We start from the raw sequence: 16773 nt of genomic DNA on the forward strand, positions 1-16773 counted from the left end.
CTCTCGTGGGGCCTCAGTCTTACCCCTTTGCTGATGGATAATGGTGCAGCTTCCCATGCTTCTATTCACGAGTCCTCATCTTCTTGGCCCCTCTTTGCTCAAATTTCCGGCATTCCGCAGTCGAGCTGACGACTCTCGAAGTTTGATTCGCGCGCCGCTATGCTCTGGTGCATTGCCGTGGCTGTCTTCTTTCCGAGTTTGGTCGCTGGCTGGATGTCCTTGAATCATCCTCGTGTCCAATCTTCGTTTGACAAGGTCCTATCCGAGCCATCTGGTTTACCCCTGCAAATGGATGCGATGTTAGACTGTGTTTCTTGTGAACCGGAGAGACGGTTTCGGTTCGGCTACGGGCACGGGCCGGGCGTGAGTGTTTACGGATGGCCCTCGCAAGGTGGCATCTACACTTTGCATGGCTGCATGGGCGTGGAACTCGACTTTCTCGGATACGACCGCTTCGACTTGCCCCTGGATCTCGTTGAGCCGCAGCCGGCGGAAGATGAACATTGCCATCGCAGTAAGTGGTGCCCGATCTTGTCCCATGACTTTTCGGGCTTCGCACTCGTTTGGGTATGGTCTTGAATAATCTGAGATTGGCTCCACTACTTGGGGAAACACATTACTTTTTATCGAGCCATGCTATACCCATCTTGGTACCTGCGAATCGTCTAACATGCCTTCTAGTGCGTCGATTGGGTGCGACCTGGTGGACAAGCTACCATGAAATGGTCGAGTACGATATTAGAGGCCCCCAAAACACCGATGACTTTCTGCAAGTGGGTTGGCCCGAGTCGGGAGGAGTATGGGTCCTGCAAGGCACCATCGAAGAGGCCCGCCGTAAGGGCGCCGGTCTTGTGAGTAACGCCTACACGATGCAGGAACGGTGCATGATGATTGAACGATTAGGAGGGACTTTTTATGCCAACCCTGAGGATTGTCCGTATTTGGATCTTCCGGCCACGGGGGCTTTGTTAGACACTTTAGCTAAAGCGGAAGAGTAATCTCCAGTCATTTGCCCCAATGACTTGGCATGCATAATGTGAATGGCCTACGCCCCGCTCCGTGGGCATGGCTCCCTTAGCGTGGCTAGAGATTAACTTTCTTCTTGGAATCCCGGTGGAATTCGGACAAAAGTCTTGGCCATGTGAAAATTATGTAGAAACCTCATCACGTCTTGCTTTTCAACCTTCCTCGCCGAGTTCAGTCCGACGATGGGCTGTGCAATGTGCACAATTTTAGACTGTCTGGAAATTGTGCAAACCAGAGTACCCGAGAGACTCTCTGTCCTCGTTGAATACTATGTCGAGGTTCCGGTGGGGCGGAGATGCTCCCAATAACTTGGAACCTTACAAGATAAGATTGGATCTGATTCGACCCTCAACCCGACAATCATCCATCAAAATAGTCCTTGCCTCCCGACAGCAGCACTACGCTCGCCGTCTCCAGGTAATGCCTTGTACAAGATAGTAGAAATTGTGCTTCTCTAAATTGAGGGGCCCATTTTCATCCTGGAAGTTGAAGACATGACTACGGAGATTCGCAGTGAAACTGCGGGCCAAAATGATCCCCCTAAAGCATGTGCTATCTGTTTGGAAAAGGGACCATGTTGAATCTGCTTGTGAGTGGCCGAAGCATCGATGCGGGCTATAGACCGCTATTAATTTTCCCGTTTGTGTGAGCAACACAATACGCTATTCGGGGCTAATCAGATGCTGGCTTTTGAAGTGGTGCAATAGACGTGGTCTCTTGCAAACAAGGCTTGTGCCCGCTGTCCTTTTTCTTTCTCGTCCTTGGCCTCTCTTGTTATTAGTCTTGACACATTTTTCCTATCTGTTTCTTCATCTCTCTTAATACCAAGTTGTATCGAGTAAAGTATTCCAACTCTCATGGAAACCAAAGGAACCAAGGGGAGATTTCATCATGAGGCAGCCCCTCAGAGCTACCTAGACTGACCCGCCGAATTGAAGTCCATCACAGTCATGCCAACTCCGCTGTTCCAGGGCTAGTTACAAGGGCTCTGGACATGAACGAGATTTTGAAGGAGTCTGACGATCTTGCCTAAAAGCTATAACGGCCTTTTGACTGGTATCGAGTGTAGGATCATGCATCTTTATTCTCGGGGACGCACTCACAACAACATCAATTCAAACCATATCATAGGTGATAATTAGAGCCTGATTATTATAGATTCTGGTTCTTATCGGCCGCTTAGAGAGATTTTAGAAGGCGTTGGTCGGACTCACAAGTAGTATGGCGAGAAGGTGCACTAGTTAGTTCTGGGGAACAGCCTACGTGCATTCAAATGAATTCATATTTAGCTTAATGAATGGTAAGGCTTTTTTGGATATAGTCTTTGTGGAAATTAGTTTCACTATCTTTTGTTTCCCTCTGTCACTCGAAGAGCTTCTCAAAATTCCGCAAATCTACCCATTTCCTTACTATACATAAAGGTTGAACAATGTGAAATTGCCTCAATATGTAATACCGTAAGCTACGGGATATACTCTAGAGTAGCAACACGATCTGAAATAGGGGACGTGTCCAGAGGCAACGATAAAGAAGCTAATGAGCTAACAGATATGTTTGCAACAGTTGGTCATCTCATTGTTAAATATAGTATAAAGACTCGGACCGTATTCCAAGTCTACAAATGCTTGATTCAGTTCGATTACCTACTCGTGCTTGAGCCATATTTTTGTTCAAGAACAGACCAATTCCTCATAATGAAGATACCGCAAATCCCAATCCCTCTATCCGATCAGTGCCGCTTCTCTTGTTCAAGAGTCAGAATTGCGAGGGTAAAGCACCTACCACACCGGCTGGGTCCGCATGATCGGTCGATCGGCCGTCAACCAAAAAGTGCCTCATTCAACTGCTCTTCCGCCAGGCAGGAAAATACCTACCTTATTGCTCTGACTTTAAGGGGTGAGCCAATCATACGCCATAGCGATGGGCTAATCCACAACGGGAGTTTCATAGCTAGCTGAAGGGATATTTTTGATTGACATGTGCTGCTATTTCCGACATATAGTCTTCGAATGGAGATTCTCCGCTAAATGGTGTCGACTAGATGTCCGTTCATCGAATTGAACCACGTGGATTTCATTCAACGTCGATTTAATGTATTCGACCCAAGTTATTACTGCGATTAAAGTATCCTAACTTACATCTACTAATTCACCACTAAAACGTCAATTTTTCATCACGGATCTCTCCCCTCATGAGGTGTTCAGACATGCCAAATCTTCCGGACACAATTTGAATCTATCCGCCTCGAATGTGACATTATCGCTGAAGTTTCAGCTGCACTGGACAGACGCGGGCATCCCTACGAGACGCTCGGCCAATTGAGAAGCATGGATCTCGGCAACTGGTGCCTCGTTAGACTTTCGATTCTCATAGCTTTTCTCCATGGGTTGACCAAACAAAAGATCTGACAGGGAATTTTTGGACCACTCTCGTCTCAATAAATGACGTCTATACTCTGCCATTTCTATTTCACACAAATGGCTGACCGAGGAGCGATTGTGAGAGTAGAGAACCCTAGTCTGAGCGACGCAATGTTAATCAGCTTGAAATGTGGGGTTTGAGTAATTACACTTGAAGGGCAACTAACTGGAGGCACATTATCCTCAAAAGCATGGTTTTTGTCCCACTCAGACATTGATAGTATACGTATTCTCTTCACTGGAGCCGTTCGCTATTTCGTACCACGAACTTCAAATCACTGGTTCTCGTCCATTTTCGAACCCAAATAATAATCTCTGGGATTCCTTGTCAGTCTAATATCAGACGTCTTATGGCAGAATATATAATTTAACAGAATTGCTCAACCTTCACCATTGAGCACAGCCCCTCGGCTTCTGGAGGCGTATAGCAGGTTGGCAAAAGCGCTGATTTGAATTCGCTCCGGACCAGGTGGGAGTTTTGACGTTGGCTGAATTGCGGGGAGAAATTTGCGAATTCAATGTCCGGACGAGCGAAGAACAGAAGGTATCGCCCGCCACGGAAAACGAAGTCGTGGAATGATGACAATTGCAAGAATGGTTGTTGTCGCCACCGGGCTTGCCAAACGCAGTAGACGTCGCCAGTTGATATTTGCATTTTCCGTGTCTCCAGAAGCCTTTAAGGCTGCCGGCCTTTGATCAGCATTATCCAAGGCGTGACAAACTTCCCGCATCGTGAGGAATCCGTTCTCAGCCCAGCATCTCCCGATGATATCCCCCAAGAACACGTTATTCGTATTTGGAAGTTTCTCAGCAGTTGGCCACGTTTTAAATGTTTTGGACTCTGGATCATCGTCTAGATCGGCCTCGATCTCGGGTACAACGTAGAATTCGCAGCGGCTGCCGGACATGACTTCGTATATCATCGAGCCGAAGCGGGCAATGTCGAATTTGACTGAAATGTAGTCCTCAGATACAAAGCTGGTCATGCCCTCGTCGTTCGAAACAATCACGGACTCGGTGAAATCACACATTTGGAGAGAAAGATTCTCGTCAAGCAGGAAATTTCGTGTCGCTATGTCAGCAACTAATACCCGCCGCTCGTGGACTCGACGGATGATGTGCGCAGCTTCTTGGAGCCATCGTAATCGTCGAATGCTGTCCACACTATCACTATGAGCGCGCAGATAGCCGGAGAGGGACCCGTGGCGCAGGTATGGCATTCGAATCTCGGTGTCGGTGATCTGACATGGTTTTATCACCCCTTGAACATGGCCTAGATGGCAATACACAAGTCCCTCATGTTTTAGGGACTCTTTGTTCAGCTCACCCATTTGCTCGCAGCCGATGATTTCAGTCTCGGACGCGTCCTTGGGCACAGTCCAGATATTAGCAGTTTTCACTGCAATGTTTCCAAAGCGCATCACCCGCCCAACCCGGCCAAGTCCTAACAGTACGGGTTCGCCCTTATCTTCCATGGCTGATGAACTCAGGGCAGAGAGCTCCCGTGTGGTTGAGGTCTACTCTTCTTAGGATTCTTGCATGAGACTCCTTAGATCCTATTAGTCATCTGCTGCGCGTGAGGTGAAGCATAGTCATCGTGGGTCGAGTCCCCGATAGGCCCAGTTTCCATTCCTCTGGATTTGCTGATCAGCATGCTGCTTTCTAGTCCAGAAAGCTCTTTTCTTTGACTAACGAAGAGAAGCACTGTTCTCCGTCTTGCTAGCCTCAGAAGGAAAATTCTACGTCAACTCATCTCTCCATTCTCCGAGAGCCAAGCCTTCAATGTACCGTGTGGTGCGGTGTGCCAATAAAGACAGGGGATCAATGCAGTGATGCCCCCCTTTTTCTGAACCCCCCTCGTCCCATCTGAAGGTGCCTGATTTTCTTCAATTTAAGGCAGAATCCAAGTGTTTACAGATTAGATAATACAGCTTGAGCTGACTGCTTACATGGTCTACCCCTACCGCCTAGGCTGTTCCACTTCGTGACTTACACCGTCCTGCCTAACTACATCAAGTTAGCAACAGCACTCATATACTACCAATTTGGTAGTACCAAATAAACGTCCTATGTTTGAAAACAAAAACAGGGGCACGATGAGTATTCGAGGCTTTATCAGGCGCCAAAACTGTTACGTCCGCGATTTATATTTTGATTAAGAAGGGTACTGGTAGGCTACAAAGACTCGACGTGCTGAAAAACGGCAGAAAATGAAATGTAGCAGAAAAAAGCAGCAGGTTCGTTGATTTATCTCTTGAAACACGCAAATATGAAATCTAACTTCAGTGACGGTAGATGAATCCAGGTGGACGACTTCGCTGCCACGAAGATTTAACTGAAAGAGTCGAAGAATGTACTATCGTTTTTCGCGACGTATTCTTCACATTGCGGTCACCTCAAGCTGCACAATTGTATAGGAGAACATTTGGGGTGATGATTCGATTGCTCAGAATTCTTGTTCATGTCGTTGAAGATGTCTTTAGATCCTATTTTCAGAAATTGGAGTAAGCAATTTTCGTCTGCATATGTTCTCTAATTGACCGCCGCCAGCATAGCCTTAAATACTGCCTTATCAAGGCTTTGTGTACTAGGCATTGCCAAAGCTCCGTTTGAGCGTCCCCATAAAAGCGGCGGCAGCTCGAATAGAAAAGCCCCACCCGGCAGAGGAAATCCTCTACAGAGAGGCCCCTCTGTACAGTCCGAGTCCGTACTTCACCAATATAGAGTTGAAGAAAGAATACCACTTGCATCTAATGAGCACGATACTTAAATGCTCGCCCTATCACGTAGGTGGGTGTCATCCCCTACTTGATATGATGATGGTAGCTAGTATATAGAGTAGGTAGCTATGATTGGCTGTCGCCGCTTGTAAATGGCCAAAGGGCACCACGCAGCTGGGCCCATTCAGGACTAGGTTGGTATCTAGGGGACAAATCAATCGGAACCACAATTTCAACCAAGATAAGCCAGGCCAAAGAAGGAGATATTTTGAAGAGAACAGTAGATTCATATTTGACAACAAATTTCGGTCGAAAATCAAGAACAAAAAATGATAAATCAAAGGCTGGGTGCCCAGCCGACGTCCTGAGAATGTCTAAGCTCAAACAACAGGATGGTATGCCACAATAACGCAAGACACCTGCCCAGTTCGCCCTTGCCGTGTCATGTAGCAAGGAACGAAAGGGACATTGATCTTATCTATGAGAACAGAGTGAGGACTTTTGTGTATGCTACTCGAGCTCATCAGAAAAGACACTTCCTGTTTTCTCTGAAACTCAGAGCACGCAGAGAATCTATCGACGGTCTCTCCCAGAGCAAAAGTCTGCCAGCGACTCGAGACATATGTAACAACTTCCGTGTGTATCATGCGAGTTAGAGGGGTGGGGGATCGAATCCAAGAAATTCGTCGACATCGTAAAAGTAGCGGGGTGGAGAGAGTTGGATGGGGAGGGGGTGAGAGGTTCAAGGATGGGAAAGGGGAGGGGGGGCGGGGGATCGGTGAATAAACCATCTTCTGACTGATGGGGTTGAGCGGGATTGGAGCAAGAGATTAGGGGGTCTCAATTCAGAACGGAAGCTGGCTTCGGCGATGAGCATCCATGAGCTTCCGTCGTACAGCTTCACCACCTGCATAACCACTCGCTTTGCGCTTCCGAGCCGGAGCACGGACTTCCTGGTGCCGCGCGTGCCGGAAGACACTGGCAGGACGCGCGGGGGAGTTGGCAGGCATGAATTCACGATGTTGGGGCAGGCGAAGAAGCGCCTGATAGCGATTGTGGTTGCGACGGAAGGCAGTGACAATACCCTTGTCCAGATGATTGAGGAATCGCTCAGCGCTGGTGACCCCTCCAGACTCTGAGTTCCGAGAAGGAGTTGGGGTGCCCGTGGGGTTCCTCGGTGAATTGGCCATTGGGGACGCAAAGGCCTCATCATCGAAGCCGTTGAAGGTATCATTGTCCTGATCGTTGTCCTCCTCATCAGAGGAGCCATTGCCAAAGTCGATGAAGTCATCAACGTTGAGAGCCGCTTCCGGATCTTCTTCATCATCATCCTCAAAGGAGCTGTCAATGGCAAAGTCCTGAGAGGGGTAGAAGGCCTCGGGTGGACCCATGACCTGCCCTCCGGGGGCAAGATCGTTGCCGAGAGCAGTCATCATCAGGTTGGCGCTGGAGGCCAGCATGGGACTGAAATCTGTGTGACTAGGAGAGGCCAAAGCATCGGTGTCACTCTCGTCGATCAAATGCAGCGTCGTTTGGCGCGGGCTGTTGTTAGCCGTCCCAGGCATACTGTTTGCAGCGGAATCCAGCCAGTCGTGGCGGGAAGAGGCGTAGGCGGGAATGATCACGAGATGTTTTCCAGTGCAGTCAACGAGTGCGACAGGCTTATTGGGGTCGGCCACGAATGTTCCCATGATTGGACCACGTCGACGAGGCACGGGGTTAGTCTTATCTTCGCCGGGAGCAACCAACGAGTCGGTGGAGTCCCGGCGAAGTAGGGAGCGGGGATGAGTGATGGTCGCGGGGGGAGGCAAATCCTCGTCTGTAGTGTCACCATCGTCGGCTTTGAGAAGAATCTGTTAGTGAACGAGCATGCTAGGTCGAAAGAAGGTGTTCATCGTACTCTCATAACCGCTGAGGCTGCCCTCGGACGTTCCGTCTGATTCGACATGATAAATGTTGCCATGGCCATAGTCGGCGTCCCCATACATTTCTTCTGATCTTTGTCGATGACTGCGGTAGTGATCGTTGTGGTCGCTCTCAATCATTCGACGCAACTGAGGGTCGAGAGCATCCTGCTGAAGAAAGTCGCTAGGGATCTCATCGTCAGAGTGGGAATCGCTGTCGGAGGATGAATCCGAGCGTTCCTCAAAGTGAACACGGCGGGCCACCGGGGTCTCCTGGGCCTCACTGGCCATGTCGGTCTCGCCGAATGCGTCCATGGCACTGTAGAGCTGCTCCTCATCAAAGAAGGAGGCCGCAGGGAGCAGCATGGAGTCGCCAAACATTTCCGACCCAAGCCATTGGCTCTCCGAGATTTCCGAAGAAGGTAGGACCCGGTGTTTGTTCTCGGACTCCATGATCATGAGCTCTTCCATTTTCTCCACGTCACCCTCCTCGTCGTCGGAAATGTCATCCACTGCGGCGTAGACATCGTCTGAGCTATCTTCCGAGTCGCTTGGGTCGCTAATGAAGTGATTGTCCGACGCCTTGTCATCGGAGAGTCGTCTTCGCTTCCCTTTGGCAGCTGAGGGGCCCGTCTTTCGGGCCGTGGATGGACGACGGGCTGCCTGAACCATGGCTCGCGGCCGTTCTTCTTCATCGTCCGCGTCGTCGTCCGACTCATCAACTTCGTCACTCAACCCCTCCAGATCAAGATCGTCAATGGAAGAAACTGAGGAGACACTTGAAACGGAGGACGTTGAAGCTCGTCTTTTTCGTTGTGGCGGCAGTGGGCCCCCCACGCGGCCATGACTTTGCTTTTGTGATTGGTGTTCCGACTTGAAGGTCGTCTCGGACAGCCGTCGAGTATTGGAATCGGGGGTTGTTGGACGAATGGTTTTCGAGGAACCCTTCGGGGCCCGCTTTGAGGCATACGGGTTCATTTGAGGCATGGTGATAGATGTTAAGGTCCAGCGCCCGAAGTAGACGTATGTCGAGGTGGTATCGCGGAGAGGAGGGTTCGATGAGTTTGATCAGACAAGTACTGATTGACACGTGGGTTCACACAAAGCGCTTGTTGTCGCAAGATGAGGTGGAGGAGTGTATGTTTGTCGAATGTCCGTACAGGATTAGCGCAGCAAGCAATATCCTCGGGTGAAAAAGATTCCTTCAAATTTGACACCAGAATCTACCGTGCCACGGTGAGATCGAGCCAATGTAAGACGAATGGTGTCGGACCAGAAGAAGAGGGGAGGTGAGGTTGTCGACGAGAGAGCGAGAAAACGGGTGGGTAGTTCGAGAAGATTTCACGCAAACACCTGTGGCCCGATATGGACACACCAGTGCTTTTCTTGAGAGTGTAGTTTGGGGCAATTCCGACGCTTCAAAGCGGGCGTCGAAAGAGAGAATCAAAATATCGTCAAGTAGGAATTGCGGATCGGAGCTGAAGGACTGGAGAGCCGGCGAAAACAGGCTCTCCAGCGGGGGATTTACAGCTCAGCGAAAGCCATTTGGCAGGAATTCTCAACGATATTTTGTTTTGGGGGGGAGTTGATGAGAGGTTTGAGGAGATTTATTGAGTAAGAATCCGACCTGGACTGTCTCGAAAGGTGTGCAGAGAATGGAACAGAGGAGGGAGGAAAAAAGAGGAAAGGGAGGAGGGAGAGAGCGGGTAGAAGACGTCGAAGACATCAAGAGACGTGCCACACCAGGACAGATCCAGCAAGCCCGCCTTGTGGGACTCGGGGGCGTCCGTCTGTCTCTGTAACGGGCGTTCTTAGGCACTGATGCTCCGACACCACCTTAACTACAGTCTGTAAAATACCCTCCACTACCACACGTGCAAACCGTTCCACTGTATCGCCCATGAAAAAAAAATAACATTAAAAGTACATGAACTGGAGTGGATCGACGCGACAGTCGTCAAGTCTGCAGTGATGATTGATGCTGTACGATTACTTCTGTTACCGTTGACAGAAAGATCTCCTCATGCGCTGCTCCAAATGGACCAAGATGGACCGAAATGGACCCGATCAATTTTTCTCCCGTGAGAATGGACAAAGTGGAGCCATCAGAGGCTCCGAGGATTGGCTGAGAGTGCTTCCGCCGACTGGTCCCTCCACGTCTGCCCATTCGCTGGCGTCACTTCACCGCTTCTTCTCCAGCCAATCCAGCACGAGTGCATGAGAATACTCACCAATCAGCCAATCAGCAAAGATTGTAGCCAATGACCGTTTGCTTCTCCCGCCCCTCTTGCGATGAGGTTCCCCCCTCTCCCCTCCGACAATGATGCTTGACTCGACCTTTCGGTCGGCTGGGGTGGGCATTCAACGCAGGCTGAGGAATGTAGGACAACGCCTCGTGACTAGATGAAATCCGGGGAATCGACGAAGAGGCCAGAGAACAGTCAATGGCCACGACGGAGAGGACAAACCTGCACCGTGGGATGGTGACGGCTCCCCGGTGACTCATGGACTCGCCGAGAAAAATGAAGGAAGAGAAGATGACAACAAATAAAGGTCCGACAAAAGAACACCCCAAAAAGGCTAAAAACTCGATGACGGAGGCAAGAGGGATTGGAAGAGCTTGGGCGGGAAGAAAAGTTTTTTTTTTCACCTTTTCATCTTTTTTTGGAAATGGCTCCAGTACAATACTATCCACTTGCAGGATAGGTAATGCAATACATGGTATTGTACTATATTTATTGAGGATTGCGTAGGCATTGGCAATTGTCTTGTAATGGTAAGATAGAAAAAAAATCTCAACAAGAATACTGTACCATACTCGTCAATTCAGACTTTTCTCTCTTGGAAGTACCATGAAGACATTACAAATGCTACTCATAGTCATGGACTAGGCTTTGGCCGAGCATGGATCCAGTTCCATCAAAATCGCTGTCAGAGTCCTCAGGGGAATTTACCTAGGTAGCGCTTGGCAATTGGCGCAATCTCCTAAAACCCACGCTTGCCTGGTCACGAAATGAAGTCGAACTTCAACCAACCTGAAGAGGAGGTGATCGTCAGTGCCATCTATGGGTTAAGAGTCCACTGTATTGAGAAGCTGGGCGACTAATGAATCTGCTCATCCACAGCACCGTAGGTGAGGTTATTGCAAGTACAGGCAGTTGGGCCCACGCAGCAAGCGTTTCCCAGATATCGAGCTTTCTGCATCTGACTGACCAGGCTCTCGGGAAAGAAAGTCGAGACCTCACCCTGGTCGTAAAATACTGTCCTCAAGACTGTCACCTTCTACAACTCTACAACTCGATTGTTCTGTCTCTGAGCGAGGGTCAAGCTGATCATCCATTTGACAGTGACAGACATACCACCCTCTCACTCGGGGCCAAAGGATGAACCGTGCGGATCGCGGATGAATCATAGCGTCACTGCAGGGTCCTCGCTCGACGAGACCTCGCAAATCGCGGCCAAAGCACAAAGTCAACCTCATACACAGAACAAAAAATGATTCGGGAAGGGATGACTCAGGTTGTCTGGTTAATGACTCAATGCGGAGGAGTCATCGAGTACATGAATGGATCAACACCATCTGGAAGCTCGCCATTTCCATTCATCTGATTGGACTGACGGGTGACACCGTCCGCCGTACTGAGTTTTTATGATCATTTTATTCCCAGGGTGGCAACTCGGAATGTGCCAGTCTCATCAAACGTATTGACTGGAGGCCAGCCTTCTTTTTTTTTTGTTTCTCGAAGAGCTATTGATCGAACAGGCGACTGGATCCTACACACCGTACTACCCGTAACATATCCGCATGCTGTGTATACCGCACTCTCCGGCAGGCGATCCTCAAAATGCAGCTTGGGTAGCGGCATAATCCTTTACGAACTCGATGCCATGACGATGATATGCACTCGCACAAGGAGCGGTAAGCAATGCTGGGCCAACACGACCACCATGGCTGCGTGCATGAGATATATCGACTCTTTCCCTCCTGGTCCTGTCAGGCAGGTGCATCCTGTAAGTTGCAATTTAGGCCGCCGGACCGCGCCATGAGGGGGCGCGAATGGACAGAAGGGAGGCTGCGGCTGCAGATCGTCGGCAGCCCAGTGGTGAGTATGAGCGCTTGCACCATCCATGGTTGAAGTGTTGATTTTTGCGGCGGCCCCTCCCCCAAAAAGGGGTACATGTCTTTTTTTGCTGCTGCTCCTATTTCACTGATCATGTGAGTTTCAACTTGATGGACTCTTGGACTCATTTTACGGTAGTTAAGGCACATGCAACCCACGCCCATGGTCCTGCACGCTATTATGGATTCCTCTCGGGGTTCTGCTGCAAGATTATCGTCGCCCCCGCAGTCTGGTGGCTGAGGTGGATCCGGACGACTCGTCGTACAATCGAGCCTGATCCCAACTGGCGAAAGAGAATCGTCTCATTCTGAAGGAAAGAAAAAGAAAGAATTCTCCCATTGCTCCGAGATCCGCCTTCAGGGTGACCAAGCTCCACTTTGAGAAAATCTTTATGCCGCTAGTCTCTAACTGAGCCGGCGCTACGAAGATCGTGTCGGCGACGAGGAAGACTCTGCTCTGCTTTGCAGGTCAACAGAGGGAGAGAGAAAGACAAAAGTGGATACTGAACTAGTCGCTCCCCGCCAGGCTCGTCGTTTGCGGAAGCGCCGACGGATTATTCATTTCTCTCTTTCAAATATTTGTCCGCTTTCCTCACCATGCGATCGACTCTCCACTCATACAAACGGCGATTCGATTTCTCTATTGGTCACAGAGCGATCAGCAGCTGCGGTATGAATCGTTGAATCGTTGCGTCGGACGGTCTTTACCACGGAAAGACAGTGGGTCCCCGATTGTTTGGGAGTGGCAGGCTCGAGTCACCTGACGCCCGTCGCGGGACCTGAAAGGAAGTGCCATCAGCCGAGGTTCCGAGTTGGCCCTCCATTTCAACGCGGTAGTCTCACTGGGAATTTTACCATCCTGGAAGAAATGATAGGAGCGGCCTCTCGCCCTGTTATGATACGGGGCGTCTTAAATCTCCGTCCGTCTGAAGTCGCTCGGGCTCTATATTGGCCACTGATTGGCTGCTGGTGCACCAGATCAAATGGATTGCTAACAGGCGGGGTCAGGTGACCTGTAAGATAAGGTCGGGTGTTACGGAGACTCGAGCCATGAGCTTGTAGTCCGACGGGAGAGAGCAAATAAGGACTTCGTACAGCTCCTTGGATACAGTGAAAGAAACACCTATGACTTTTCTTCCATCAATATGGACATGTTTACCTACGTCTGTTCGAAAAAAAAATCCTGATCTATATATCCACCGAGGTGGAAGTCAAGGGAAATTGAATCTTCAATCTTTCCACTGCCAAGGTATCTTGCTACGGAGTCAAGCTAGGTAGTCGAAGTTGAAATCCAAGACAACTTTGGAGACATGTATTAAAATCAGTAGCTAGGTGTGTGATAAGTATTTTCTCATTCACCAGCTTACGCATTGATTTCCCACGGTAGATTCATCACAACTCCCGCCTGCCCATTATTTTAACAAGTTGTTGAGACACTCCTCGCTCCTCGTCACCATCATCATTACAATTGCTGCGAAAAAAGTATCCCAGAAGTGTCCTCGATCACCTAGGCGTGTACTGGTGCCTTCTGCGACTCGAATGAAAAGAAATCGAACATCAAAAAATGGAAGAAGGAATCTGGGAAAAAGCTTTGCTGGCGTGGGGCACGCATGTCCGAGCTGTTTTTCATCTTTCTCTAGGTTCCCGGATATGGCGATACCTTGCCCGAACTCGTCTCGGTGTCGGACTTGGTTCGACTCCACATCGAGAGGAATGACTTGGTCCGAGTAGGGACCGGTGCAGGGCGTGGGACTTCATTATTGGATTCGTCTGGACGAGCATCTGCTTGCTCTTGCTCAGACACAGCCGCTGGCTGTGGAGTACCAGCAGGGGCTCGATCAGTCGTCTCACTGCTTGCTGAAGCTCGTGCTTCCTCAACTTTCTTCACACCCTCTCGAACTTCTTCGACCGAGGCGCCCTGAGGCGCAACCGTAAGCAAGGTCTGCGACGGGCGAATCGGGGTATCGGAGGTTTCCTCGTTCAACTTTCTGATCTCATCTTCCGTCACTAGACGCTCGTTCTCGAGGCGAACCTCCCGTCCTCGCTTGTGGCAGTACCAAAGGACAAAGAGTAATACTGCAGCACGGTCAGCTTCGATCCCGGAAGGATGAATTATACATCAAATGGACTCACAGAATAGCGCCAATGACCACAGCACATTCATCCCCAGTACAGCGGGGAACCTGGCTCGCAAGAATCCCATGATGGATCGCAGCATGCCGACGATGGCGGCCGGCTTGGAGACCAGTTCTTTGAGACTTGGCACGTTGAGACCTGCCTTTTGCGCAACAGCGGCTGCTTTGCCGACGTTCTCCATGTTGATCCCGCTCCGGCCAGCACGCTCACTGGCCACTGCAAGCATTTCCGGGGCCAGCGTGTCGGTCCATCGCTCTGGAAGCTTCTCAATGAGCTTCTGCATGAAGCCAGGAAGCTTGGTGTATGTGTCTTGCAGTTGACGATTGCCGTTCGTCAATAGCATTTCCAAATCATTGTACGCGGTCGGGACGCCGTTCACAAGATCCTTGAAGATCAATTTGAACTTTCGGAGGAGCTCTTGAGTCTCCTCGCTCACTGAGAATACCCGATTGTTGTCTGCTGCAAGGTTCAGTCGATCGAGAATATCGGTCATGTCTTCTTGTTCCTTGCGCAGTTCCTCCTCACTCGGTGTCAGATCACCAGCTGCCGCGGACGTTCCAGCAGTGTCGTTCTCCACAGTAGCCGGACCGGATTGTTTCTGCTTTCCCTAACCATAATAATAGGGACTTCTTTTTAGTATTCATTATTGATGGAACGAAGCGAGATGGGAGAAAGGCAGGCTATGCTTACCTTATCAGAGGCTGGGGCTTTCTTCCAGAACATGGTGCTCCATCGGTTTACTTTCTTATCTGCCACTGCCGCCTCCTCCGGCTTGACTGGTTCAGCCTCTTTTTGGATTTCATTTTTTCGCTTCTGGTCCAATTTGTCTTCTTCACCAAGATTCCTTCCCAGCTCTTCTTGTGGTGAAGCTGGAACTGTCCCTTCCAGAGCTCTTTCGCCAGCCACTGGTGCTTGAGGATCCTCGGTGAGGGCTTGCTGTGACTCGGATTCATACTCGACAGCGGGACCTGAGCGATGCTCCGGGTCCGACGTCACTTTCTGTAGGAAGGCCTCGTCTTCTGGCGTCAGAACTGGATTATGTGAACTCGTCATCTGGGATGACCGTCGACGGTTTTTAATCTGGTTGAAAAACTGCATGGCCATGATGAGATTGTGGAATTATCAAAGGGTGCCTTGGTCAGTTTAAGACAACACAGAAAGGTGAGAAGAAAAAGGGAAAATGAGAAGTGCAAAGAAACGTTCTTAAAAAAAAAGTAAGTCAAATGCCGCGACCCAGGAAGGGGGTGCAAGCGCTTAACTGTTTTACTTGACAAAAGAGGCGTCCTTGCATTGGTCAGAGGCGGCAGAACATATTATGTCGGAGGCTGAAGCTTCAACGATGATGTGGCGTTCCTACCGATTCACAGATCGGAAAGTGTTCGCACCTGCTGTGGGAGATGGACATGTGCTCATTCGTTCGTGCAGCCACCCACATTGTCCCTACGTGAGGCGCGATGATATCACCGCGGGCAGCGACTTGGTGGATCAACGGGTGATCGCAAACCCCACAGTGACCCCAAGCACCGCCACTGGTGGACTGCACCGCCACACACATCACAAGAGGTTCTATTCTCACTACAGTACTCTACTGAGCAGACTAAGGTACATGCCACATGACAGACACCTGCCAACACGATGATATTTGTCTAAAGTTTTTTCAACACCCCTAAAGTAGGTACATCTACATACCTCACAAGTGCATAGTCTCTTGGAGTAGACGTCACAAGTGACTGATGGCGTGTGCGGGAAACAGGGAGGCTTCTCATCACCACTTAGTGTCTGGTGTGTAGAATACTATTTTTCTAGCCTGAGGATTTTGGGAATCATGATTGAAGAACCACAAGTTTCAAACCTACCTGTGGGCCCTTTCTCCCCCTTAGACAGATGTATAATCAGTATGCGTATGGTTTCAACGCACACGGTCTACCTCGCATTCGACGTGCTTCCCGTACTCTTGACGTACACCACGTGATCTACGACCGTAGGACTTGTATTTCGCCATGTTATGAATCATGCGCCGCGGGTTAGAATCTTTCAGGGCTCTCTCCCAGGGGGAAAAAGTACGGAGCTATACCAGGCTGAGTACCATAACACTTTCCCTAGTTCCAACAAGCATGAATTTGCTCGTCCCTAGACTGGCAATAACCAAGGCTGCCGTAACCTTCTCCAATCTCCCCGCCGATCGTGACTCGCTCCGCTAGTACGCCACCAAGCTTTAGCGCCGCAGTCGAGGGACAGTCGAGGGAGTAATTGCCAATGAAACGGGCCAGACCCCGGTGCGTAGAGCCTAGCCAGGTGCCAATTTGACCTTTGGCCCGGGTGATGCTGCACTAGCTTTGGAATGACCTGCACTGCAGCAGCGTCTGCCGTACCCAGGTCCCAGGTGATGAAGGCACCTGCAGCTGATATCAGCTGACCTCGAATTCCACTTAAGACATCCGTGTGCT

The 16773-nt window shown here is 50.0% G+C and overlaps 4 protein-coding genes across 4 annotated transcripts; 1 reads left to right on the top strand and 3 right to left on the bottom strand.

Moving 5' to 3' along the window:
- Window positions 1-159: 159 nt before the first annotated feature.
- On the top strand, window positions 160-998 carry POX_b02859 (uncharacterized protein; the record flags this gene model as incomplete). Its single annotated transcript, XM_050111767.1, has 2 exons — window positions 160-514; window positions 682-998. The coding sequence occupies 2 exons, from the start codon at window positions 160-162 to the stop codon at window positions 996-998; spliced, it is 672 nt and encodes a 223-aa protein (XP_049972113.1).
- A 2963-nt stretch (window positions 999-3961) lies between these two features.
- On the bottom strand, window positions 3962-4921 carry POX_b02860 (uncharacterized protein; the record flags this gene model as incomplete). Its single annotated transcript, XM_050111768.1, has 1 exon — window positions 3962-4921. One exon carries the CDS (start codon window positions 4919-4921, stop codon window positions 3962-3964), a length of 960 nt encoding a protein of 319 aa, XP_049972114.1.
- Window positions 4922-7011: 2090 nt separating this feature from the next.
- POX_b02861 (uncharacterized protein) lies at window positions 7012-9057 on the bottom strand (the record flags this gene model as incomplete). The annotated part of the gene is made up of 2 exons (XM_050111769.1): window positions 7012-8006; window positions 8067-9057. 2 exons carry the CDS (start codon window positions 9055-9057, stop codon window positions 7012-7014), a joined length of 1986 nt encoding a protein of 661 aa, XP_049972115.1.
- A 4769-nt stretch (window positions 9058-13826) lies between these two features.
- On the bottom strand, window positions 13827-15430 carry POX_b02862 (uncharacterized protein; the record flags this gene model as incomplete). The annotated part of the gene is made up of 3 exons (XM_050111770.1): window positions 13827-14266; window positions 14324-14933; window positions 15017-15430. The coding sequence occupies 3 exons, from the start codon at window positions 15428-15430 to the stop codon at window positions 13827-13829; spliced, it is 1464 nt and encodes a 487-aa protein (XP_049972116.1).
- Between the last annotated feature and the right edge of the window lie 1343 nt (window positions 15431-16773).

Source organism: Penicillium oxalicum, chromosome II (assembly GCF_001723175.1).
Source record: "Penicillium oxalicum strain HP7-1 chromosome II, whole genome shotgun sequence".
Classification (NCBI taxonomy): Eukaryota; Fungi; Ascomycota; class Eurotiomycetes; order Eurotiales; family Aspergillaceae; genus Penicillium; species Penicillium oxalicum.